General features: G+C 41.5%; 1 protein-coding gene across 2 annotated transcripts; it reads right to left on the bottom strand.

Annotated features, from left to right (window-relative positions):
• Positions 1-1,085: 1,085 nt before the first annotated feature.
• On the bottom strand, positions 1,086-25,389 carry LOC310764238 (deoxynucleoside triphosphate triphosphohydrolase SAMHD1-like). 2 transcript variants are annotated; one of them, XR_014549091.1, is made up of 16 exons: positions 25,017-25,388; positions 23,035-23,101; positions 20,669-20,738; positions 18,566-18,726; positions 16,067-16,182; positions 15,917-15,987; positions 14,580-14,735; positions 13,271-13,371; positions 11,426-11,534; positions 9,608-9,699; positions 8,969-9,084; positions 6,195-6,334; positions 4,616-4,711; positions 4,405-4,509; positions 3,783-4,114; positions 1,086-2,005 (listed from the first exon to the last, which is right to left on the bottom strand). XR_014549091.1 is itself a non-coding variant. In XM_083617710.1 (16 exons), exons 1-16 carry the CDS (start codon positions 25,222-25,224, stop codon positions 2,962-2,964), a joined length of 1,854 nt encoding a protein of 617 aa, XP_083473836.1. In that variant the 5' UTR covers positions 25,225-25,389; the 3' UTR covers positions 1,086-2,961. The 2 variants fall into 2 exon arrangements, 1 of the variants encoding a protein (XP_083473836.1); XM_083617710.1 differs by having other exon boundaries at positions 1,086-3,075; positions 3,983-4,114; positions 25,017-25,389.
• Between the last annotated feature and the right edge of the window lie 730 nt (positions 25,390-26,119).

Genomic DNA, 26,119 nt, shown 5'->3' with positions numbered 1-26,119 from the left:
TAAATTCTAATTGGGCTCAGTTCTGATTGGGCATGTATCCCAGGGGCACTGAACTTTCTCTGGTCCCCTTAGAACAATTGAGCAACTTTCCTAGAGTGCAAGACAAATGCCAATAATAAAAAAATGCAATCCCATAGAAAGGCAAAGACATCTCTCTCACGAAATGTCCAGACCTATGCCAGGGACAAGGCGACATGGTCAAGATGAAAGCCCTAAGGGGATTCACCAGGAGGTGTTGCTGTGGGTATGTTGGAGGTGTGAGACCAGAGAACTAACTTTGAGACCTAGGAACACACAAAAAAGCAGAAACAAAACAAACTGCATTTTTCAGTCATTGGTGGACCTTCCTGCTGAATGTAAAACATAGACCACTATGGAGAAAATGTTTCTCCCAAAGTGCTAGAATGCCACAAATAATTTAGTAACAAAATGCAACATGTGTTATTTTTATGTGATATCCTATGTTCAGCTATGTGCACTGCTACACTTGCAAATAGCCTTAAGGGGCCTGACATGAAAGACTTTTCAGATTTACACAAAGGCATCCATTTCCAGCATACCAGGTTAACATTTTGTGGGGCAAAGAATTTTTAAAGAATAAATTATAGCCCCAAAGGGGGGGTTGAAAAAAAATTGTGTGTGTGTGTGTGTGTAAATGTACAAAGCAAACACGTACATAAATAAATAAACCAAATGTCTGAAGCAGCACAGGAAAACAGCCATGAAGCCATTTTGGCTCCCAAACTGACCAAATCTTTTCTCTGCAAAGTCAAAGGAAAATGGAAAAGCCTACCCATTGTCTTTTCCTTCACAAATCCTGTCTTAAGGGTATATCGGTGTATGAATAGGGTGAGCCTGTGACCTGGCTCAGGAACTAAGTACGCACTCAGATTTCTGGTAAACAACGTACTCAGATTTATGTTGTAAACCACCCCTTTCTATGATGTAGGTATGATGTGTCTGGGGGTGGTCTTGGGCTCCAGGGCGGGCAATTTAAAATGTCTATATAAGGGTGGGCACACCTGGGTTCTGGGTCCTCCTCCTTCTCCTGTGTGTGAAGGGGGCAACCTGTTGCAACAATTCAATATAGATCAGGGGTTTTATTACTCAGCTGATATGCACAGGAAAAAAGATTAATATACAGGCACACAAAATATATAATTATAATTCTCACCAGTCTGACACTTGAATATAGCTTTGGAGAAAATAGCTCTATGTATGTTACCTTAACCCGTTTTTATGAAGCAATTTAATGTCAAAACGAAAGCTCAGGATGCCAGCAGCTCCCTTTTAATCCAATCTTATGGAGCTCAAACAATTGAGCCACTGAGTTTGAGGTCTCTTCTTGCATAATCTAGTCTAGATGTTTTTGGGACTCCCAATTCACATCAGCACCAGACATGGCAAACAGTCAGGGACTATAGCAGTTGCAGTTCACTGATATCTGGAAGGTCACAGGTTAGCTACCCGTACTCTGACTGCACCACTAGAAATGTTGGATATTTCTGAACAGCTCTCTGCTCGTGTGAAAGCGTGTTGGGTGAAAGTGTGTTCTGGTGAAATAATTATAGTTTCAGGTGCCATGTGCTAGGAGTAAATTCAACCAAGCACCTGATAATGCCCTAAATGTTTAATTTTTCAGCCCTAAGTTTTAAGAAAATTCCATGACACAGCTTCATTTTAAACAGTGGCATGGATCCAACATTACTTTGAGCAGATCCTGCTCGTGAAGGGAGCGGGATTCAACTCCCCCTGCAATGGCCCTGAAAATCTGCACAGTACAGAAAGAGACACCTGGGGGTTGATGGTGTAAGTGGCTTTCCAGCTTCCTACAGTAGGTACCTTTGCTGTAGTCCCTTCTGCAACGAGGAGTCATTCTGTTTGCAGAAGGACATCTCTCTTTCCCAATTCATAGTTCTTAAATGGTGTATACATTTCTTCTAAGCCTTAGGTTTGTTAAATGAAGCTTCAGAAACTCTCTTTTCTCACATTTAACAGCACACTTCTCACACACAAACCCATTTTCTGTCAGCATAAAGTGCCACATCATAAAACTGTGTTTCTCCCAAAAAAAATTTTTAATGAACAATATATACTATTCCATACAAAGTCAACAAATCTGTGAAAATATGAGAGATTAAAAATACATTCAAGTCGGTCTGAAACATAACAGGCAAAACTCCCTAGTCTGAAATTTGCTTCTGATTCTTAACAGCTGTTTGCCTCTCTATACAAACCAGCTAATTTCCTCTCTACCTAGTGCTTAATGGCTAGGATACATTCAATAATTGATTATTTTGGTACTGCGAGTATTTTGTTGGATTATATAAAAGGTAAGCATTGAAGTTAAAAAATTAACTTTATAAAATAGTATATCCTTGATTGTGCCAAGGCATGTTTAGCTCTAAATGAAAATATACTGACTCTATCATGATTTGAGGGGAAAGAACAGTAGGATAACCACTTTTATCATAAACAGAAGATAGGCAAATAGCATTGGCTTGTCCCTTCTTTTATGTTTTTCCCAAAAAGCTTTTGAATTTTATCCAACTAAGTTGTACTCAGCGCAAACTCACTGAAATTAATGGAGCTATATTAGCCATGTCCATTAATTTCAGCGGTTCTACTCTTAATAGGACTTACATTGGATACAACCTATTGTATTTTAATACTTGGTTGGAAGCTGCCAGATGGGCGGGGTATGAATTATTATTATTATTATTATTATTAACAACCTGTTTTTATAAGTAGACCTTTCTTCACCGCCACACATTTAGATTAACAAAATAAGAACATTGCCGGTCATCAAAATGTCCATGTGAAATCTACAACAAATGGAATTTTAACTCATTTGAGCTAAGACTGACATTTTCCACTACTACTTTTATTTCTACGTTTACATTTTTTTATAACACAACCTTCTTATACAAAGCATAATCAAACCACAGATATTAAAGCTGTTCAAGGCAATACAAGTCTCCTTCTGGCCTTTGAATCATGCTTTTTGTCATCTCTGTGTACATTGCAGTCTGCTTTCATTGGTGGTGTAAGTTCAGAGGCAACAATATCACCATCCTATCAAAGCATCAAAATGAAGAAAAGTTGTTCAGTTGTGCACTGGAAATTAACAGTCAATACATTCTATCATCTTCTTGGCAAGTGGAGCAAGACACTCATTGGAGCCTTTTTACACATCATATTACAAGAAAAACATTCTTGCGCTGCCTTTTCCCACTGTCAGGAAAGGGTAATGGGTGACTCATGCTGTACCCCATTTATTTGTGGCAGTCGCCTCTCAACAAATTTTATGTACTCATCATTTGCAAGGAACTTAATAAACAGATACAAAACTTCTAGTTAGTGGTAGTATTACAGTTGTTTTAGAATGTATACCATAAAGGCTAGATTGTCCTCCAATGAGATTTCTGAGATTTTTAGAATTCTCAAATCCCTTGTGTTCATAATGTGCAGAAGAAGAAGAAGAAGAGTTTGGATTTGATATCCCGCCTTTCACTCCCTTTAAGGAGTCTCAAAGCGGCTAACATTCTCCTTCCCCTTCCTCCCCCACAACAAACACTCTGTGAGGTGAGTGGGGCTGAGAGACTTCAGAGAAGTGTGACGAGCCCAAGGTCACCCAACAGCTGCATGTGGAAGAGCGGAGACGCGAACCTCGTTTCCCAGATTACGAGACTACCGCTCTTAACCACTACACCACACAGAAGTAATAATGGGTTGGTGATAGAACTATGGAAGAACGAACAGGTGATGAACAAAAGGAATACAGAGAATGAGGTAGATCTGAATCTCATAGCTCAGTTGGTTAGAGTGTGCTGCTGAGAACGCCAAAGTTGCAGGTTCAATCCCCGTATGGAATAGCTGCATATTATTGCATTGGACTAGATGATACTCAGGGTCCCTTACAACTCTACAATTCTATGATTCTACACTGAGATGCACCTGCTAAATGTTAAACCTTTCTTACCTGTGGTTTAGTGAGACTTTTACACCACTGATCGAAATATTCTTTAGCATCACAGATAGTCTCTTCATCCGCTGCCTTATAATAAACCCTGATTTGCTGCTCTTCAAATTTTTCTGGTAGGAGCTGTGAAACCTTAAGACAGAAGGAAAAAGAAGTCACATACACTTAATTTTATCACCTTGTCAGAAAAAGTTCAACAAATTTCTCAGCAGCACCATTCAGTTACAAGAATGTTTGCACAGGGGAATTTCACCTTAAAACCACTTGCATTCAGTGGGCACTTACATAGCACGTGATATAAGAACTTGGTTGCTACTATTGCCATGCAACTCTGTAGTCATTTTCACATGTATTCAGATACTCTTTAAAAAGCTATTGTAATAAAACAGGCAGAAACTCCTTCGCCCCCCCCCCTTACTTACTTGTTCTTTAGAAATTGTGAGTGCCTTCTCGCGGTTATACTTTGAGTAGAAACCCACGTTATTGACAGGGTTCTTCTTTTTCATTCCATAATCCATGTTGATAACCTTCACAGAGGCAAGTCAAAAATAAAAATGTACTAAAGTACATTGTAGGCACATATATTAAGAAATAAAATCATTTAAAATGAACATTTAAAGAGATCATTCTTACATCAACAATAAAGTCTTCAGGCTTTAATCCAGCCTTGTGAGATAATGCACCGGGCTGGGACTTGGCAATTTCTTCAGCCATCTTACTATATCGTTCCTGCAGGGCATAAAACCTTTTACTTTTTTGTGTATTTGAATCACTGTATTTGAATCATACTCTCAGAAACTGATGATTAATTTTCAAAATAATTTTCTCTCTCACGCACTGTACAATGTGACAAATAAGGTATTTGATATCACCATACCATGACAATCAGTAGTGATGACTTTTAATGCTGTCACAGCTTCTCTTCAGGCAGACTAAGGCAAAATTAGTTATCCATTAGAGAGAAAGGAAAGAAGGCTGTAACATTTTATTATTGTTGATAAATGTTCGATATTTTGCCGTGCTTTTATTATGTTGAAAGCCAAAGTAGGTGGGGCAACCCAGTCAGATGACCGGGGTACAGATAAGAATTTATTATTACTATTGTTGTTGAGGGGAAGGAGCAGTGCGGATGCCTTCCTCACTCACTTCATGCAGGATGCCCATGTGATAGGGAAGGACAGGCAAGAACAGCCTTTTCCCAGCCTCCAGTGGACTTTTTCAGCAGGAGTGGGAGCAGGAGAGAAATGCAACAAGGATGTTGCCCTCAGTTGCATCATGACTAGTCAGCTTGTGCTGGCAAAGAAGGTGTGGGCTTTTCCAAAGGTTCTTTTCAGTCTAGAAAGTGGTAGTTGTTGTTTCTGCATTGTGGCATGGCTGGAGAGAGAAGTGACAGAGATGGCCTCCCCAGGCACTTCATGGACCATGCACCTGCTCAGGCAGGCTTTTGCAAGGCATTTGCGGCAAGATAGGGGAGGAGGGGAGAGATTAGTGATCTGTGAGGAATACTGAGAGAGAGAGTATGTAAAGAGACACTATGGAGAGACCTGGTCTAAATAGAGATATTGGATTCTTGTCTCATTACATATGCTAAATCTATTTTTGGTCATCTGCATACTATAAATGCTTTTCCTGTAGGACTAATTGCAGTCGTTAACAGTCATCAACAGGTTTACCATACCCATTGAGTCAATCACCCATCTCCTACTAAACATTAGGAAGAACTTCCTGACAGTAAGAGCTGTTCGACAGTGGAATTTGCTGCCAAGGAGTGTGGTGGAGTCTCCTTCTTTGGAGGTCTTTAAGCAGAGGCTTGACAACCATATGTCAGGAGTGCTCTGATGGTGTTTCCTGCTTGGCAGGGGGTTGGACTCGATGGCCCTTGTGGTCTCTTCCAACTCTATGATTCTATGATTCTACTACCCTTCTGAGAAAAACCCCACCCCACCCTCCCACTATATATAAGGGTCTGGTGTCTTCTGTTTCAGTGTATCTGAAGAAGTGTGCATGCACACAAGAGTTTATACCCAGAACAAGCTTAGTTGGTCTCTAAGGTGCTACTGGACAATTTTTTTAATTTTTTAATGTAAAGAGAGATAGAAGCCAGAGGTAAGCAAATTGGTACTGAAAAAACCAACCAGTACATTACTCTATGATCACTCTTAACAAGTTGGCAGAGTGAACAAACCAATGTAACTTGAGAAACTGTGCCCACCTTCGTAATTTCCGTGCCCTCTGGGGGCTGAGTCTGTCCCAGGTACTTATACAGGTCACGCCGTTCTATTTTACATAAAATTTCCCGTGCTTCTTCAAGCTCTTTCTCATCAGAATGAAGAATCCTTAAGAAGATTTCATCTGCCAGTATTAAACAAATGAAGTCATTAAAGCCAGCTTTTCTTTTGCATAATTGAAACATGTATTATGTGTCAGAATTTAAGAAATGTTTTTTATGTTATTATAATCATAGTCAGCTGGAAATGATCTTTTACATATCTGCAAAACGAAACTCACAAGACCATATTCAATTCAACAGTCAGATTCTGCTGTGTCTCAACAGGGTTAAGATATAGTTCTGTGGGTCTCTTCTCTAACTGCTTTGGCAGTAAACGAAAGGCACCAGAAGGTAACATCTTTGAAAAATTATATCCTCATACAAATCAAAGCCCAACAACCTCAAAGTAGCTTATGGTAAAATGTGCATAAAATGAAACCAAATCAGGAAATAACATTTTAAAAAACACATCAAAAATGTCCACTCATAAACCAAAAGAGCACAAAAGAAAGCAGCCCTAACATAGTCCTAACAAGAAGAGTCTGTTTTTTGAGCTGAAGACCTTCCTAAACAACCAGGTTTTGTGCAATGTCTATACACAGCAGTAAAGAATAGCACAGCTAGAAGCATCTGACACTAATTTACAAGTAAGGTAAAGGTACCCCTGACTGTTAGGTCCAGTCGCGGATGACTCTGGGGTTGCGGCGCTCATCTCGCTCTATAGGCCGAGTGAGCCAGCGTTTCTCCGCAGACAGTGGTCATGTGGCCAGAATGACTAAGCCACTTCTGGCGAACCAGAGCAGCGCATGGAAACACCGTTTACCTTCCAGCCAGAGCGGTACCTATTTATCTACTTGCACTTTGATGTCGAACTGCTAGGTGGGCAGGAGCTCGTATTGAACAACAGGAGCTCACCCCGTCGGAAGGATTTGAACCGCCAACCTTCCGATCGGCAAGTCCTAGGCTCTGTGGTTTAGACCACAGTGCCACCCACGTCCCACTTTACAAGTAAATAACACTTTAATTACCACACAACTGGGATTAGAGAGGTGAGAAGGGTCAAGGGCAAAAGGCTGGACTTTCAAACAAGCATTTCTTAAGGCTCTGTGAAAACTGGCATGTCCAGTGTAAGGGTTGGCAAGATTGGGCACCTCTCAATGACACCCCCCCCTGACAATTTCCTGCTTGTTCATCTGCGTCTTGCTCCAAAGTGGAGGAGGTGAACAAGGAGCATCTCCACTCCCATCGTTCAGCCCAGACACTGAGGTCAAAGTATCTGACTGAGATCAAACTATCTGACTTTTAGAAGGCATCTGAAGGCAGCCCTGTTTAGGGAAGTTTTTAATGTTTGATCTTTTATTGTGTTTTTAGTCCTCTGTTAGATGCTGCCCAGAGTGGCTGGGGAAAGCCAGCACCCAGCCAGATGGAAGGGAATGAATGAATGAATGAATGAATTTATTTATTTATTTATTTATTTATTTATTTATTTATTTTTCTTGTTCTTGTTCTTATTATTACAACGGTGGGAAGAAAGAGTAGTAGTAACTGCCATGGCCTGCTTGCTCATTGGTTTCCTCTGGCCAGCAAACAGGCAGCTAGCAATGATGAGGCAGAGGAGCAGCTGCCATCATTGGAGTGAAGGGACACACTAACTGAGGTAGAGGGGTTTATTGAGGGCATCTTGTCCAAGAACCTCCAAAAACCTGGGCTCAGCACTAGTAACCAGAAATCTATACATCCCTCATAGCTTCCTTTCCCTTTCTCCATTGCTTTCCGTTTTATCCTGCCTTCCTCCTCCTCCTCTGCTTATATTCAGTCACATTGGCTCCAAGATTCTCACTAGCCCGAGACAACAGGAGTACTGAACAAGAAATGTTGGTTTCAGTTCTGAATCAACACCATCCAATACACACCCATCCTAACAAGATTTTACAGGAGCAATAAACCAAAAAGAGAATTTGCATAAGTGGTCATATATCAACCTATTCAAATTAAACAAAGTTGATAAGCTCTTTAACGGCTTACAGAGGGGTAAAGATAGGCAGGGAAAAAGAGGAGGCAATTTTTATTTTTCTCTTTCACAAACCACCCCTTAATTTAAACTAGGAGAGGGGGAAGTTTGGAAAACGTGTGGCCATAGGCCTCACCCTTGATAGTTCTGCCACTTGCTTCCCTTCAGCATAAATCCCAACTCTGGAAAGTGAAAGCTCACTTCTATGTGCTGCTTTCTCTTGTGCACAAGCTCAGTCCTTGATCCCCTCCAGGGTTTTTTTTTGGGGGGGGTGGGGAGGTGGGGGCAGGACTGTAATCCTATAAACATACATAGAGGGTTTTTTCTGGCATGCATCAGAGGCCTGTACTATCTGTAGGGACTTCCTTTAGCCATCCTTTATACTCATCTTCTACACACAGAATGTGCAATTTATAAATAGGGAGAGAAATGCTGCAAGTTTGCAATACCTAATCCTAGTTTTCTGGAGAGATGTTAAGCAGCGGAACAAATCCGTTTCTTATACTATAAATAAATTATTACTTCTTCAAACCTAGTGACAGAAAGACTTCACTTCCTTCATATGCATACAGCAGAATATATAACTCTTTTACATAATGCAATGTACAATGTTTCATTTAAGTGCCATAACAAAATGGTACCCTGACAGAAATGCTTCCAAAATTGATGCAATTAGAATTTAGGTGTCAGTCCAATAAGCCCATACCTGTTAGCTTAGCGTAGGCTTCCATGTCTTCTCGTGCTGTAGCGATATTGTACTCTTCCCCTCCAGATCCCTTTATGCGGATATGTGGGTTAGCTTTCAAAAGGGCATCTGTAATCCTGATATGAAACATGCAACACAAATGAGGAAGAATCCATAAATTCAATATTAACTCCAGATCAAGGATTTCACAATGGCTTTGGAAATAAACTTTTCCAGATTAAGACTGGTAGCAAAGAGCAATACAAAAACACCACTGTTTTTCTAGTCATCAAAATCCACTTTGAAAAACGATTAAGGAGAAGGGCAGGGACATTCAACAGAGTTTCTCAATGAGACACTCCAGAACTAGGGCTACAACCTTTAATTGATCAATTGGTTAATATTGATTTTTTAAAATTAATTAAATTCAAATTGGTTGAATTAAAACACACCCCTAAATAAATCAGGCAATACTTTTTAAAAAATCATTTGTAGCTGGCAAGCACCATTGTAGAAGAAGCATTCCTCCTTCAGTCATATATTATTAAAATGAATTAATATGCAAGCTCATACAAATGTAATTAATCAACTAATGTAAGATTGGCTAGGATTTATTTGGATACTGCCCTGTCTAGGGCATATCAACATACACTTACTTACATAATTTCAATGACGTTGCTTATTTTATGTTGGTAGGCTCTGCGGTGCAGGCAATTCCGTGTGTGGAACATGTCATACAAATTTCCAACCTCCTAAAGTCCAAGATAAAAAGTACTTTATTCATCTTTTATATTAAAACCACAGTTCCAAGACTTGTACTTTAATTCATCAGATTGGTTGTTTGTTGCTGAACAACTAGGGATAAAATAAAAAAGGTTCCAGGACATAGAAATAATTAGACCCTTCTAAATAATCCATACACAAGAAATATAAAAATGTATTCCAGAACACTAGAGTAATCATTTTTGCAATTAAGAATACTTTCTGCTTATGTGGAGAGGCCTCATGGGGGCTCCTTGAAAGTGGAGAAGTGAATGAAGCACAGGATCCTTGAGATAAGATTATTCTTTACATTCATGAGAGCAGAATGCTAATAATTGGTGGATGATATCCTTGCTTCTGTATTGAGCGTTGCCTTCTACAAGCTGGTGGGGTTACATTTCCTTTTTGTTCTGTTTAATGAAAATACAGTAATCCCTTATCTTACGCACACATATAGCCAGCCAACCCTTGGAGCTGCCTTGCAGCAAGCGGGTGAGAGACAGCATCCCCAGGATTCAGAGAGCCAGTGTGTTGAACAGACCTTGCCCAGCAACCAAGGCCAAGACCTTAAAAGCTCATTTTGTGCTGGGCCGTTTGGGTTACCAGGTTTGAAAAGAGCTCTTAAGCTCTCTGTCTAACTTGCCGGGCAAGGCCTGTTCGACATGCCAGCTCTGGAAGATTATGCATGCACGTGTGAGATCTCGCAGGAAGTCAGATTATCTCGTGAGTGCGCCCCAGAACCTTCCACAGCCTGTGTGCTGAGTGGGCCTTGCCCAGCAAACAAAGCATATCTTAAAAGCTCATTTTGCGATGGGCAACGCTAAGCAGACCCGGAGTGAAGAGAGCTTTTAAGCACTCTGCCTTGCTTGTGACTTGCATAGACCAGGGAGCACAGTGGAAGAGCAACCAAATGCATGAGGATTAATGCTGGAACTAGAGAGAATAGACTGCGACGATTTGTACCTGGCTTCCATGATAACCCAAACCTTCCCTACCCACTTTCTCTAAACTGATAGTCATGATGGCTATATTAACTCTATTATCAGAAGCAGTATGCCTCTAAAAACCAGTCTCTGCATATGACAAGCAGGAGAATGTTGTTCTGCTCACGTCCTCCTTGTGGGCTTCCCACAGGCATCTGGCTGGCTATGGCAAGAACGCAAGGTTGAATTCAACGTACTTTTCAACAGCAGGGTTCTTTTTATGTTCTAATTTATGGCCCTTAAACATCGACTCCAACCCATCACCACATGGTCAACCATATGCTATAGTAAGCCTATATACTCCCTACATGTAGTGCGGCTGGTTGAGATGAAAGGTAATGGCTTGGCCAATACCTCGTGCTCCCAAAATCCATTTTTTTCTCAAACTTTCTGTTCTCAAACAACAGAGAAAACATATATTGCACTGTCTCCTATTCACTTGGAAATGCACTTCTCAATTTATGCAGCACTAGCAGACTGCAAGTTTATCTCCATCTGGACTCAATATACCCACAGTCATAAAGCTCACTGGGTGGCTTTGTGTAAACATTAGCTTTCAGGTTAATTTGCCTCTCAACACTGAGTGACAGCAAAATGAGACGGTGTTTCCCTGAGCTCCCTGAAAGGGGGGGGGGGAATAGAAGAACGAAATAGACAAAAATTTGACGGCGAGTTTTTCAAGCTGCCAACACTATTTTAGTTGGCATTCTCTACTTTCCTCAAGAAAGCTTACCTTGTCACGGGTACAAATATGCTTCTTTCCCTCAAATTCACAGACACGAGCAAATTTAATGAAGCGTACGTAATCAAAGTTGTTCTGGATTCCAAGATGGTGACAATCCCTAAATATATTCCAGAAGCATGCAGGAGGTAAGGTCATTCAATTACAAATTGAGGGGTTGCACGGACCAAGGAAAAGGGGAGGACACAGGAAGATGGCTTCACTGGGGACCTCACCTTTAAATAATGTAAAAGGACTCTCAGGGGATTCTTTGAGGCTCTATATTTTTCACATTCCCAAAATATAGATATATAATCTCCAGGCACACTTCCATAATAGCAACTGCAATTATCTTCAGACGAATTATGGTTTAGCATGAACCTGTGGCTGCTTTGCTCCTCCCAGGCTGTTCTGCTGCACTAAGCCATAGTTTGGCTCAGAATTCTCCTGGAAAAACTAAGGGTCTTAAACCAGAGAGCGAAGTCACAGCTCACTGGAAAGAGTTAAAACACACGCCTGCATGAGACACTAAGCCAAGCCATGGCTTAGTTCAGCACAGCAACAGAACTAGAGAAGAGCGAAGTAGCTGCTATCTCCTCCCTCGGAACCCCAGCACTCAGCCATGGTTTGGTTTAAAGTGATGTATGAAATGGGACACTGTTTAGTTTGAAAAATATTGCTAAATGTTATTTAAACTGCTTAAGATAGTGAAAATCTCCAAGTGGTTTCCATAAAAACAACAAAAATACAAACATGTGATAAAAACAGAACACAGCTGTATTTCACAAATAAAACTGAGCAAGTCTACAAAACAAAAAAATTAAACACTAAGTCAGACAGAGTCCAGGAAAACATAGGCAATATATTCTGAAAAGTTGTTCAAGGGCCATTATGATCTCTACCTCATGAATTACCCAAAGCAGAGTATTCCAGAGAGTGGTTGCTATCTCCAACAAGGATTGCTTCCTCTCCTCATTCAGAAACAGTTGTAGTTTGTAAACCTACCGAAGTTGGTAGTGGGCACCATGAGCTACTGAGGTCACTTGAGCCTCTAGTGACAGCAATGGTTCTAGGAGCACCCCCAGAGGGAATGCAAACCTATCAGAACTGCTGAACAGCCCATCCATAGGGTTTCCATCCAGCCCTCATCTAGCCCAGGCACCGGTTTAAAATATGCATGACTTCTCTTGGTTCATATGTTACAGAGAAACAGCTGGGTATCATCAGCATATGGTGCTGCCTTGCCCCAAATTTTGTAGAGGTCACCCCCAGCAGCTACTTATAGATACTGAATTTATTTATAAAAATATTCATATGCCCTGCATCATAAAAATATATCACAGTGGCTTACAACAACACAAGACCATAGAATAAATTCATAGAAAGTACATGGAGTACATGTGCACAGAGAAATACCTGAGCTAGGTATCTCTCTACATGAGGTGGGGGACCTCAGCCCTCCAGATGTTGCTGAACCATCCCCAACCATTGGCCATCCTGGCGGAGGTTGATGGGAGCTGGAGTACAACATCTGGAGTGCCACAGGTTCCTCATTCATAGTCTATATCCTGCTCATACTGTATACATGGCTCTCTCACTTAGATATTTTTTTTCAAGTATTTTTATTAGTTTTCAATATAACAAAATAAAGGGTTAACCAACAAGCTTACAGTTTATATGGTGTGACACCATACAGTATTTAAAGATAAAGAGTTTTTAATGATAAGATTGATATCCCATTTAACTTGGACCAATAGGATATTCCATTAATTGGTTTGTCTATAGGTAAAATATTCCCAGTATTGTTTATCTATAAAATAAATCTTCCAAATGCTTTAAAATGAGCAAGATCCATACCTGGCAAAGTAATCCCATTTATCAACATCGATGCCACTTGTTTTGTTGGCCACTATCTCATAAAGAAAGCCTTTTTCTTCAGGTCGCCCACGGTAAGGCCACTGGAGACAGGGGTGGAAATACCCAAAAGCAAATAATACATTACAATAAAGCAATCTACTCTGAGCACCAAACTGGCAAGGAAGCAGGGTTCTAAGAACTCTTTGCACATGCTGGAACAGATTAATTGATACCTGCCAATACTTTACTAATAAGAGATAAAAATTAGTGGAGCTAATAATCACAGCCTAGTTTTGTGATGGAAACAACCTTGGCTAGCCAGGTAATTAACTTACACTGGAATATGAATGCAAGGAGCACAGCCCTATTGGTTCTCCTGAACTGTTGACCATGGTATTCTTATCAGTCAATTGTCTGGTTTGGGTCTAAGTAGTACTACTCCTTCCTGGACAACTGGTTTCAATCAGATTGGCAAGCACACGGAACAGGACATTGTTGGCCACAGCAGCACATTTAGGAAATTCAATTCCATGTGATATTAGGCAAACTCCAGCTTTATATTTTGAATCCGACCCTGGAAACCCATTTTCCCCTCAGTCACTTTTAACAGTTAATTTGAACTGGGCTGCAAAAACAGTATTACTATTTGATTTATAGTGTGCTTGCGTTTGTGGTGGCTTTTAAAGATGATTAAAAAGTTTGGCTGTTTTTAACATATTCTGCATTGTTTTGGTGGCTGCTGTTTTTATACTTGTACATCACTTTGTGAAGTTAACTCTTTAAAAGTTGTTCACAGAAATTCATTTTTATCAAAATATCAGGATAAGCAAATGAAGAGCCTGCAAGGTGACCTCTTACTGTGTCACTTGCAAATATTCCCTTCATCCAAAAGGAAGGGAACCATTAGATGCACCTCTGTCTTTTGCATGCTTACTCAGCAATACTTATATCTGCATAGACATGCACAGAATTGCATGAAGTATGAAGCAGCTCAGATCATTCTTTGATCTACCCTAACGCATAACAATTCTCCAAAGCCTCATGCAGAAGCATTAAGCAGTTCTGCTGCTGTGCATTTTTGAACTGGAAATGGTAGAACAGAGTGGAACATTCTGAACACAAAGCATATGCTTTGCTGTTGAACTATGGCCCCTCTTCCAAAATCTATAAAAAGCTCAACAACCAATGGTTCACAAAAAGTAATGAATCTCCCACATGCAACACCTGTCAATTTTCCTTCAAAAAAGATAATGCTATTAAGCATTATATTCCATTAAATTGCACAGTATTTACAAAGCAGAAGACTTACTGAACTACTGCTTTTTTCAGTCTTAATGGGTCCTGCTATCTGCTCTTTGATAAAGTCTATATCTTCATCCAGCTTGAGACCATAATACTTCAAGACTGGTCTTAGATCATTGGAATCAATCAAGTGTTCAAACATCTTAACAGAAGCATCTTCATGCTGCAAAAAAGGAAGTTTTAATTATTATTAATCAAAGCATATGCTGCCAAAACAAGCCATCATAACTGTATACAAAAACATGAAGACAACATTACGCCATGGTTTAATGTCAGGTGGATGAGCCTGAAGCAAAGCATTGTGTGTGTGTGTGCTCCTGCTCCCCTCACAGAAGCTTGAACAGAGTTCATTTTCACTTCTGCAAAATCCCAGCTTAATGTCAGATTTTATCCAGGGATTCTGGTTTAAAACAAAATATTTAATGTGCCATAAAAAGCAAATTTAACTAGCTTGTTAAACAAGCCAGAGTTTCTTTAAATCAGGTTCCCTCATTCAAGCATAATGCTGGATCTCCCACTGCTGCAATAGCAAACAAATACCAGCAGGGGGGGGAGAAGAGTTGTTTTCTAGTTTCACATTCTTGCTGCAGCTCAGCTGCTGAAATCACTAATTCCTGATAAGCAATGGAATGTTCAATAACCTGAGATGGCTGAAAATAGAAAGGTACTTAGAACAGCAAATGAAGCAGAGAAGCCACTGAAAGAAGACCCTAGAAAGGTTAATGGAACATAATCTCTGTGAGAAGAAAGGACTGAGAAAATTCAAAGAATTGTGGGGTTGAAGGAACCCCAAGGGCCATCTAGTCGAACTTCTTGCAAAGCAGGTAAACAATCCCCGACAAATGGTCATCCAACCTGTTTAGAAACCTCCAATGAACTTCACCACTTTCTGAGTGAGTCCATTCCATGTTTAGTCAGAATCTTCTTTCATGTAATTTGAATCAAATGGTTCAGGTCCTACCCGCTAAAGCAACAGAAATCAAGCTTGCTCCATGTCCCATGTGACAGCTATTCAGTTAATTGAAGATGGCTATCATACTGTCTCTCAGTCTCCTCTTCTCCAGGCTAAACATACCCAACTCCCTCAACCCCCAGAACTAGACACAGTGCTCCAGGTGGGGTCTGATTAAGGCAAAAGAGAGTGGTAGATAAACAGTAGGAATTTTAGTGACTATATTTCACCAATATGGTAACTTTTTTAAACTAAAAACTAAAAACTTCAGGAAATGTCTGGGTAATTTGACTATAAAAAACATTATAATTGTTAAATGTGGTTAACATATTTTTAGGCAAGGAAGCATTTCCTTTAAAAAAGAAAGCAGTAATGACTGGTTGCATACCCACCTTCCATGCAGTTCCTGGACAAACACGAGGGATGAACCTTCCATCATACATGTGTGAAAATGGTCCATGACCTGAAAGTAAGAATTATGCAGTTCATCTTTACCTAGCGTGCATAAATTGCTTCATTAAGATATTTGGGAAGTGGCTTACCCAAATCATGACAAAGACCAGCAATCTGGACGCACAAAATATCCCTTTGGTTGATGTCCAACTCTGGTTGTCGCTTCTGCAGTGCCCGGATCAAACGGCCTGCTAGATAGCCGACCCTGTTGCAAGAAGGCAAAAGGTTCAGCTCTCCAGTTCTTGAATTTTAGGGTTATAAATAAAATAAAAACTTGCCCCACATTATATATTGTGAAATACCACTAAACTTACTTAGCTTGTGAACTGCAAACCTATATCCAAGGACCACATTGCTGGTCAGCCACATTTCCAAGGCCCACATGCCAGTGATGGCTTTGACCAAGGTATGCACACATACCACCCACAAACACCCACATTCACTTGACATACAGGACATAGCACACATTTTCATTCTCTCACACATGCAGTCCAAAACTCAAACATACACTCACACACAAACACGCATGTATAAATGTGCACACATACAAAATCAGCATTCCCAGCACTATGGTAGAATGACCATAAAGGCTGCTTTTTTACTCTGCAGAGAAGGATCTGTGGAAGTTAAAAGGCAGTCTTTCCCACCCCCACCAGCGCTGGAGTGGGGGTGGGGTGAAGCTGCTTTGTACTTTTTTTTAAAAAAGTGATTTTTTATTAATTTACATCAAAAAACAAAAAACATATTAGTTTCACATCAAATTTTTCACAACCTATTCCTTTTCAGGACTTCCTTCAGCTTTTCCGTAAATCATCCATAGTTATTATTTAAATTACGCATTTCTTAGTTTTATATTGACATTATTTATATCTTTCTTTCTATTCCCTTTAGACAATATTTCTTAATTTACTGCTTTGTACTCTTAAAAGGGAGGCTGTGGTCCATCTCTGATTTCAGTGCTGTGATGCTTAGTGCTAAGACTGGAGAAAAAAACATCTCTTCGGCTGAAATTGCTTAAAATAAACTAGGGGAGGAAATGCAACTAAACTCCCTCTCTTACTATGCCTGCAAATTTCATACAATGCTGCCTTAAAAAAAATTTTTTTAAAGGTTCCAGTCACATCAGCTGGCCTCTCTATCCACCAGCAAAGTGCATTCTTAGGAAAGCAAGCAAGCAAGAACACAGCTATTGTCAAAGCAAATAGCATTTCTTTTCATCCATGAGTTTTAGTGGGAAAACTCAGTGTCAGAAAATCTGCTTGCTTAGTTGAGTTTGGGTTTGGTGAGCCTACATCCTCACGAAACCAAATATTGAACACACCAGCATATGAGATGAAGGGTACTTCTAACTTTTACATATATGTTAGATGTAAATCTCCTTTAATGGAAGTTAAGTATGTTACTGGGAAATTGGAAGGGGGGTGAGAGACCCTCCCCCCCACACACACCACAAGGCAGAGACAAGAGTCTCCGCTGCACATTACCAAACCATTCACACTCACACATTTCCCTGCCTTTCACCTGTCAAGCCTTAGTGTCAAGAGAAAACAGCAACATATCTGCAAAGGTATTGCATCTGCAAGGGAAGCTCAGCTCAGGAGCCTTTGACTCACCGCTGAGTGACAGGTCTCCAACAAAGGAAAACAGGGAAAGTGTCAATACCAAATGTAGCAATTCACTGATAAATGTATCTATGTACTAGCTCAATGGGAAAACTTTCGAAATTCATAAGAAATCACTTGTTGTATCAATCTTCTCAGTTCCAATGGCTTTTAGGACCCAGGAAAGTGAGGTATAAGGGGAAGGTGTACCTTGTTCCCACGGTACAGTCCCAAAACATCAACATCCTGTTTGGCTTTCCAGCCATCTGGAGCACTCAGCAGCATTGCTCCTTTTTCGTAACAGAAGGGTGAGAGAGCCCACCATAAGAGTCTGCAGGGCCTTCCCAAGCAGTCATGACTGATATTCTGCCCCAAGAGTGTCAGACAAATAATCATCTCAATCACAATGCCTAACCACCCCATAGTGGAATTAAGCCTGGTCAAGACAAAGGTGTGTATTTGACTTGACTCAGGGACCTGGAAACTGTAAATACTTTCCTTTGTACTGTGATGGAGTAAGTGTGAAAGACTATATTTGAGTGACAGGGGCATGCCTGGATCTCAGGTTCTGAGACCACACCTTTTCTGTGACATATCTATGATGTCTTAGTGATGCATCCCAAGATGTATTATGAAAACCTTTGAAATACTGATGTAACCCGCTGATCGAGGCTTCCGGCTGCTTCATCTTTGTAGTAGTTTATTGCAACAATAATTGGCTGCTATTTGGCTTCTATGTCCCGCTTTGAAGTCTCTTGCTTGTGACCCTGACCTGAACCTAAGAGAGTCACGGTTAGGTGATTGTGGGGTGCTCCAAGGACTCCCTGTTACAAGTAGCAGTGCTTTTGTTTTACGATAGATTACTATGGAATTCAATGAAACTGCAATTACTCATGTTCAGAGGCACAACCAGTCTGCAGTAACCTGAGTGGTGGCATATACCAGTTCAAAAAACCCAGAGATCTGCAAAAAGAACGTGTGCCTTACCCAAGGGAATGCTCAAAACGGTTGTGCGATGCTCCTGGGAAAACATAATAAGTGCCACCCAATTGTTTGATGTATCTTAGACGCTGAAATTGAGGTGTGTCAATGATCTGAACAAGAAGGGGATGCATTTCAATATGACCATGAATCGGGTCATTAAATACCTGGAAGATGTAAAACAAAATGTAAAACTATTGCAGATATATGAAAAGCACCAGAAGAAAACACTTTAACTTTCACTTTCTTTCACTATACTCAAAAGTTAGTACAATCACTGGATAACAAAAAGCATATATGGCTGCCCCTGTATGCCAAGATGAGCTCCAGCAGATTTAGCGGCAAGACCAACAGGTCCAACAGTCAAGAAGGTGGATACTGCACATGCTGTAGAGGGAAGTGAGGCCCATGGACCTCATCAACCTGGGAAGGTAGTTGATCTAGGAGAAGGAAAGCCGACCCCAATCCTCCACTGCCTTGAGGTATATCTTTGGGAGAAGAAAAGACTAAGGAGTAAATCCTACTCAAATCCAGAGTGGAACCCCTAAGACGGTTGGATGGCGCCTTGTATGCATCCTTCTGGCAACTCCTACAGCCAAGCAGGTGCCAAATGTATTGCTCTGCTTTCCTTTGGACCACATTAGTGAGGCTGCGAGTGGGATCTTGGCATCTTGGCATCCAAGGACCTCCATGTATACTGTCCAAGCTTGCGTCCTGGAGAGGTCACTTTGATGCTGCTAACACAGCCATTCACCCCTGGAGGCACACTCCACTGTCTCTTGAGACAGACGGATGCCACCAATATGGCTGCCATAAAACAAAAGCTTTTAGTGCCTTAACTGACTGACAAGTAGCACACGCAAATAAAATAGATGTTGAGAACATGAAATGTGATAAGAAGTTTGTCCAGATTCAGATAATTTGTTTCAGAAAAAAAATCATACATTTGTTCTTTGAGCTAAGCTATAAACAAAAAACAAAAACATTGGAGAATTTCTGATCAAGCAAAACGTGTTTCCCCCCCTCAAATCAATTGACTGACCTACCTATTCCAAACCCTCCCAATCTAGATTCCCCAAACCCAACTCCACAGATGGCAGAGAAAACTACACTCCTTTATCTTCTCACACAAAAAACCAAGAATAAGCCCCAAATACCTGCACCTCCCTACCTCAGAAGGAGGATGGGGAATCTCCAACATAGAAGCATATTACAGTGCCAACCAAATACGCCATATAACCCCATGTATACTAGAAGATGAGACAAAACAATGGATACACCTAGAGAGGGACACAACTGAAAATACCTGCACCACAGAACCCCCACTCCTCCCAAACAAACTAAGGAAAATTCGCACAACACTTAACAGGTACACACAGACCATGCTCAAAGCATGGAAAACAGAAATAGGCAAACTATCCCCAACCCCATCCCCACTAATTCCCCTGGCATACCACCCATTATTTCATCACGCAGCACAAAACCTCCAGATAAAAACCTGGCAAACCAAAGGCTTTTATCGTCCAATAGATAAAACACAAGAAATACAAGACAAACTAGAAGACACCCTGTAGTGAAGTTGGAAAATCTTGGTATGTCAAATGCTGGATCACGCAGGAGTGAGGCATTGTGGGAGAGATAAAACTGTGGCCTTCTGGGGAATGGGTGTCTGGTCTCTTTAAATGTAAAACTCCCTCTCTCTAGAGGTGTGAGTCAATTACATCTTGACTCTAGGCAGGATGAGATGTTATCTGATTTGTAGACCCTGGCACAGCTGAGGGCCTGAGTGTGGATTGGGTTGTAAAAAGGTAAAGGAGGCTATCAAGTAATTTACAACTTGGGAGCCTGGTATGCGTAAGAGAGGCCTGGGAGGCCTGGGAATGGAGGGAGAGCCTTTTGATCTCAAGGTCTCTGAGGCTAAACAAAGTTCAGCTGTGCCAGTCTCCTGACAATCAGAAGATATAGTCTCATCATACAGCCATTGGTAAATTGGTAATTAACCTAAATAAATTACTGGTCCCTAACCTGTCCTCCACGTGGGTTTTCAAGGATAAAGGATTTGGGAATAGACTAACATTGCTTTCAGATTAATGTAAATGCTTCTCTCACCTTCATTATGTCAACATGCCTTTGTCCCAGTTTGCTCAGACAATTCAGAAGGTTCTGTCTCACTCCGGTCCTGAAAGTTATCAAGTATAAGTTAAGTTGACCGTTCCATATTTTATTAAATAATGTAGTGGATGCTAATATTAAGTTAATTGCTATTGTTCAGTGCAAACATTTTTTAAAGTTTTCAGTAAAAGATCTTCAAAAGATCTGAAACCGAATACTCTTAAACTCTACCAATTCCATGAAGATTTATTCAGATGTCAAACTGTAGTGGTTTTAAAACATACTTTCTCCAAACTATAATCTGTACCCAATATTTGCCAATGTGGTACCAAAGAAGATGACTATACACCATTTTCATGTACAGGCTCCATTATCTGTGCATCTGTTTCTGCACACACAGTCACCAACATATATTTGCTTCATTAATTTGATGGTGGTTTTGTCTAGGAAAGCTCATCTAAACAACATGCAAAGGTAAACCTTGCTTAATGAGACTGGGCAAACATGCAGGCTCCTGCAGAGAACCTCACAGTTTCTTTACTCCTTCCCAGTCCTTTTTGCTGTTGTACCACAATGACCTAAGCAAAGATTTTGCTTAGCATGTAATCCAAACCAGGGCTCATGGTTAACCTCTCACCTAGCTAACCACCAGCAACAACAATTACCGTAATTTTCGCTCTATAACACGCACATTTTTTCTCCTAAAAAGTAAGGGGAAATGTCTGTGCGTGTTATTGAGCAAATGTGTGGTCCCTGGAGCTGACTGTCCCGGAGGAGGGAAGGGAGGGAAGGCTTCAGAAGCGAGGCTGCTGCTTTCCTGCATTCTGCCTCAGGGTCTTACTGCCCACCCTCTTCGGTTGCTGTGTTTGCTCAAATGCAACAAAGAGCAGGGAAATCCCCTGCCCTCCTGGCAAGCAGAGGGGAAAGGAAAGGATTGCGTCCTTCCTTCTTAGTCATTCTAATTCCTTCTTAGTGCTCTTTGTCCCTTCTGTGTTTTTTCTTCCCTCCCCACTTAAAACGTGGTTACAAAGCATGGATCCACATGGATCCTCAGGATCTTTGCACTGGGTCACCCCAAATTCATCATCAGATCACATAGCATGTTCATGGCTACAGCCTGCACCAAAAAAATCACGCACCCACTGTTGCCTGGGGCTGCAATGGTGCAAAAACGTGATTACAAAGCATGGATCCACATGGATCCTCAGGATCTTTGCATTGGGTCACCCCAAATTCACCATCAGATCACATAGCATATCCATGGCTACAGCCTGCACCAAAAAAATCACACACCCATTGTTGCCTGGGGCCACAATGGTGCAAAAACGTGGTTACAAAGCACAGATCCACATGGATCTCAGGATTTTTGCATTGGGCTACCCCAAACTCACCATCAAATCACATGTCTATGGCCACAGCATGAAGCACAAAAATGATACATCCACTGTTTCATTCAGAATTTTTTTTTCTTGTTTTCCTCCTCTAAAAACTATGTGCGTGCTATGGTCAGGTGCGTGTTAAAGAGCGAAAAATACAGTAGTTAGGGAGTAGAGAGGCTAACCATGCGCCCTGATCTGGATTACATGCTAAGCAAAATTTTGACTTACGACAGCATGGCAACAAAAAGAATTTTGGAGGAGAAAGTGGCTATAAGCAGCTCTCTGGAAGCCTGTGCCATCTCACTAAACCAAGGTTTGCCTTAGCATGTTATGAAGTGCCATATATCTGTCTGGAAGGGGTGCATTTCTGCATAATAAACAACAAATATGTTTGATTACCAAAAAATGCATAATATTCCAGTAGCTCTCTGTGTAAAAAGGTGTTTTTCATAAATTGTGTATGAATAGAGGTGTTATGGTAATATTAAAGGTATTCTTTCAATACAGTTTTAGTGACATCTGTCAAGTGTGAGATCGCAGAGAAGAAAAGTAACATCCATTGTTATGATGATTAATGTTGCAATAATTATGTAACACAATATGGCAAGTTCAAGTCCTGCTTCAGTTTCCTGATTTCCTGAAAATGCTTTACATACTGGCTTGGTTTGCATGTCACATTAAATCTTCGTTACAACAGAACTGCAGATTAATGTGCACCACTGTTGAAATCGAGGCAGCTTCACTCCTCCTCTGCTGATAAAAGATCAGGGTCACTAATCTATATTTCTTTAGCAAATGTACAAAGCTCAAGGTAGGCACTAAATATAGCAATGATCCATTTAGGAATTAGAAACACAAACAGTCCAATCCTATGTGTGGCTATTCAGAAGTATGTGCCACTAAATTCAATGGGACTTACTCCCAGGGAAGCACATATAGGATTGCAGCTGAATTCAAATGTCAATAGATTTAAGTTTCCCTTACCCAATTCCCATTTTTTCAAGTTCTGATTCAGTGAGGTAAAGGAAAGATGAACCAGCAATTTTTTTTCCTGAGGAAGTAAGGAGACAACAGTTAGCTTATTCCGTTACTCTTAACATTTATATTTCTGAAATTCCTGATAATTCAAAATTCTCTGGGCAGATGACAAATGAAAATCACTAGAAAAATAAGGAACATTAAGAAACTATGCTATTCTGAATTCTTGGACCCAGAGATGTCTTACATGAATAGAAAGACAGCTTAGAATGAAGCACCATTGAATTTTCCTGTTTTCCCTATCCAGCTGCAGCCCACTGTGCATCACTCACTGTAGCAGAAAATTACTCCCTTCATGGGAGGTTTTTAAGCAGAGGTTGGAGGGCCATCTGTCATGGATGCTTTAGTTAAGATTCCTGCATTGCAGAGGGTTGGACTAGATGAACCTACAGTTATATCTAATATGTTATAGAATCATATAATCAATAGAAGCCATGTTTGGTATTACTTGGAGGACATGCTTCCCTCCTTAGACAAATGGGGGCGGGGCGGTGTTCTGTAACCACCACTAGGTAACAGTAGGTAAAGTGACTGCTTTGATGCTGTAACTAATATAACATCAACCTGACAAAAAGAAAACAGAGGTACCAAAATTAGAATTGTTAAAAATATTTTAAAACATTTTAGCCAGTTGCCCCAACCCAAAAGTGCATGCATGAAAAGTAACGTAGGGGATTTTTAGATCTGGGTAAACGAATGACCTGACTTCTAGCTTTGATGATGTTGCGTCCTGATGGCACATGCTTTGGCGATCCTCTGATACATACTTGGTGCATGTATCTTTCCCCCACTAGAATATGTGCCTCCAATGTTATTTCCTTATTCTTTGAGAACATTACAAGGAGAGACAGAACATATCAATGCTGGTTAATGCACAAATGATCCTGTGCTGCCAATGGGCAGCTAAAGATGGGTCATTAAGGTAACAAAGCAGAGCAGGGGCTCTGTGCCAGAGGTCAAACAGGTGGGTCTACCTCCCTGTTCGGAAAGACAAAATGCCAGAGTAGAGTTATTTGAGTCAGACTGGGGTGGCTTGCAATCCTTTTTAGCTAAAAGGCTTGTTTGAGAAAGAAGTGCTCCTCCTTTGGGAGGAAGGGTGGCGTATAAATCAAATAAATAAATACAACCCAAGTTAAAAGGAAAAGGGGATTTAAGGCAGCAACCCTAAACACACTTATCTGGGAGTGAATCCCACTGAGCTCAATAGACCTTACTCCGGAGTAGACTGCGCTGCAAATGACTCTTAAGACACAGCCCTTTTAAAATGTGGGTTTGGGGGGGAGTTATTGGGTTGTCGTTTTTATTTTTATTACGTATTTTGTAGTTTTAAATCTTGATTTTATTCTGTGAACTACCCCAAGACCCCTGGGTATAGAGCGGTATATAAATTCAATTAATAACAACAACAACAATAATAATGATGATGATGATGATGATGATGTAGCCCTATGGCCATTGACTTCAGAACAAGCCATCCTGGGTCTTACTCCTCAGAACGAATAGCCTTTCCCCTTTGGGAACTTACACCAAGACGAGACTCTGGGGCACCGGGAGAGCAAGTCTCCCCAGGGCACGCGTATATATCTTCGCGTCGGCCCCCTAGTCGACCTGCGAGGAAAGTTCAGATATCATTCCTATTTTCCTAGAGGTTTTCCAGAACCACCGCGAAATCAAAGCAGCAGCCGCGACTAGCCAAGGCCGCCCTCAGGCGACGGAGCCCGTTATGCCCCGGCTCTGCACTTCATAACCACCTCTCCTCACAGGGTCAGGAAGCGGGAACCGCTCGAGGGAGGAAACGGCAGCAGCAGCAGCAGCGTCGCCTCAGCCGGGCGCCCCCTTTAAGGTCCGCCGAGGTTGAAATTGCCGGCGCAACGAGGCTGCGCAGGCGAAGCGGCTCTCCGGTCCCGCTCGTCCCGCCCCCCGCTTACCTCGGAAGCAGCGCAGCAACTCCGGGTCTTCGAAGCCGCTGCTTCGCAGGAATTCGCACACCTGCTCGATGCCCCAGTCCCGCGGGTGACTCCCGCGGGGATCCGGGGCGCGGCAGACGGAGACGCGCTTCTCCGGCGTGTGGAAGCCGTCGCCCGGGCTGGCGGGCCGGGGCCGCTTGAAGGCTCCTTCCCCGTTCCCGCTCGACATCGCCCTCGGCTTCCAGGCAGGGACACCGCGCAGCAGCAGCAGCCTGCTCGGGAGAGACGAGAGGCTGAGCAACCACCCGGCCTTGCCTTCACATACAGCAAGACGCCTCCCGCCAGGGCCGGGGGTCACGTGACGGCAGTCCTCCAGTCAAGGCGGCCCGCGTGGCTTGCGGCTTCTGTGTCTATGCTGGGTGGTTCTGTGTTTTGTTTTTGGAGGGGGAGAGAGAGAGAGAGAGTTCAAGGGGCTGGTTGGAGGTGAGGCTGATAAGCCAGATCCCCTCAGCAGAGCTGGAGTTTTAGGGAAAGGCGTGAGGGGGCAAAACATGGGGTTTAAAGCTCAGGGATGGGGAACCTGTGGTTGGTCCCCATCCCATAGCTGTCAACGTTTCCTTTTTTTTATTTTTAAGGGAAATTCCCTTATTCCGAATAGGATTCCTTGCAAGCAGCTATGCCCCATCCAGCATGGCCAGTAGCTGCAGACCTCTGGAGGGAATCTTATTCCCCATCCGTGGCTCGAGCTCCTGCCATTTGCGCAATCCACGCCATATCTCCAGTGCAGGATTTATGTATAAACTAAACAAGCTATAGCTTAGGGCCCCACTCTCTTGGGGCCCCCCAAAAAATTTAAAGGAAACAAAAACTGGATATACATTTTCAAAATATAATTGTATTTCAGTTCAACAATTACTTTGATAAAAGACATATTTTGTTCTGTGCAAATGGCCTTAGATAGGTCCATAAAGTACCATATAGCATATATTCAACACAAAAACTCCAACAATTTATTGTTGACAAAGGACAGCTGGACATATAAAGGGCCACATTTCCTTCAGTAACTTACAGGCCCTGCCCGTAACTAAACTCTTCCAGGGAAATGTTTCTTATTTACTGTTAAA

This window comes from Podarcis filfolensis (assembly GCF_964270895.1).
Source record: "Podarcis filfolensis genome assembly, chromosome: 6".
NCBI lineage: Eukaryota > Metazoa > Chordata > Lepidosauria > Squamata > Lacertidae > Podarcis > Podarcis filfolensis.
Note: the sequence above shows the minus strand (reverse complement) of the source record. Positions and strands in the feature narration are given on the sequence as shown.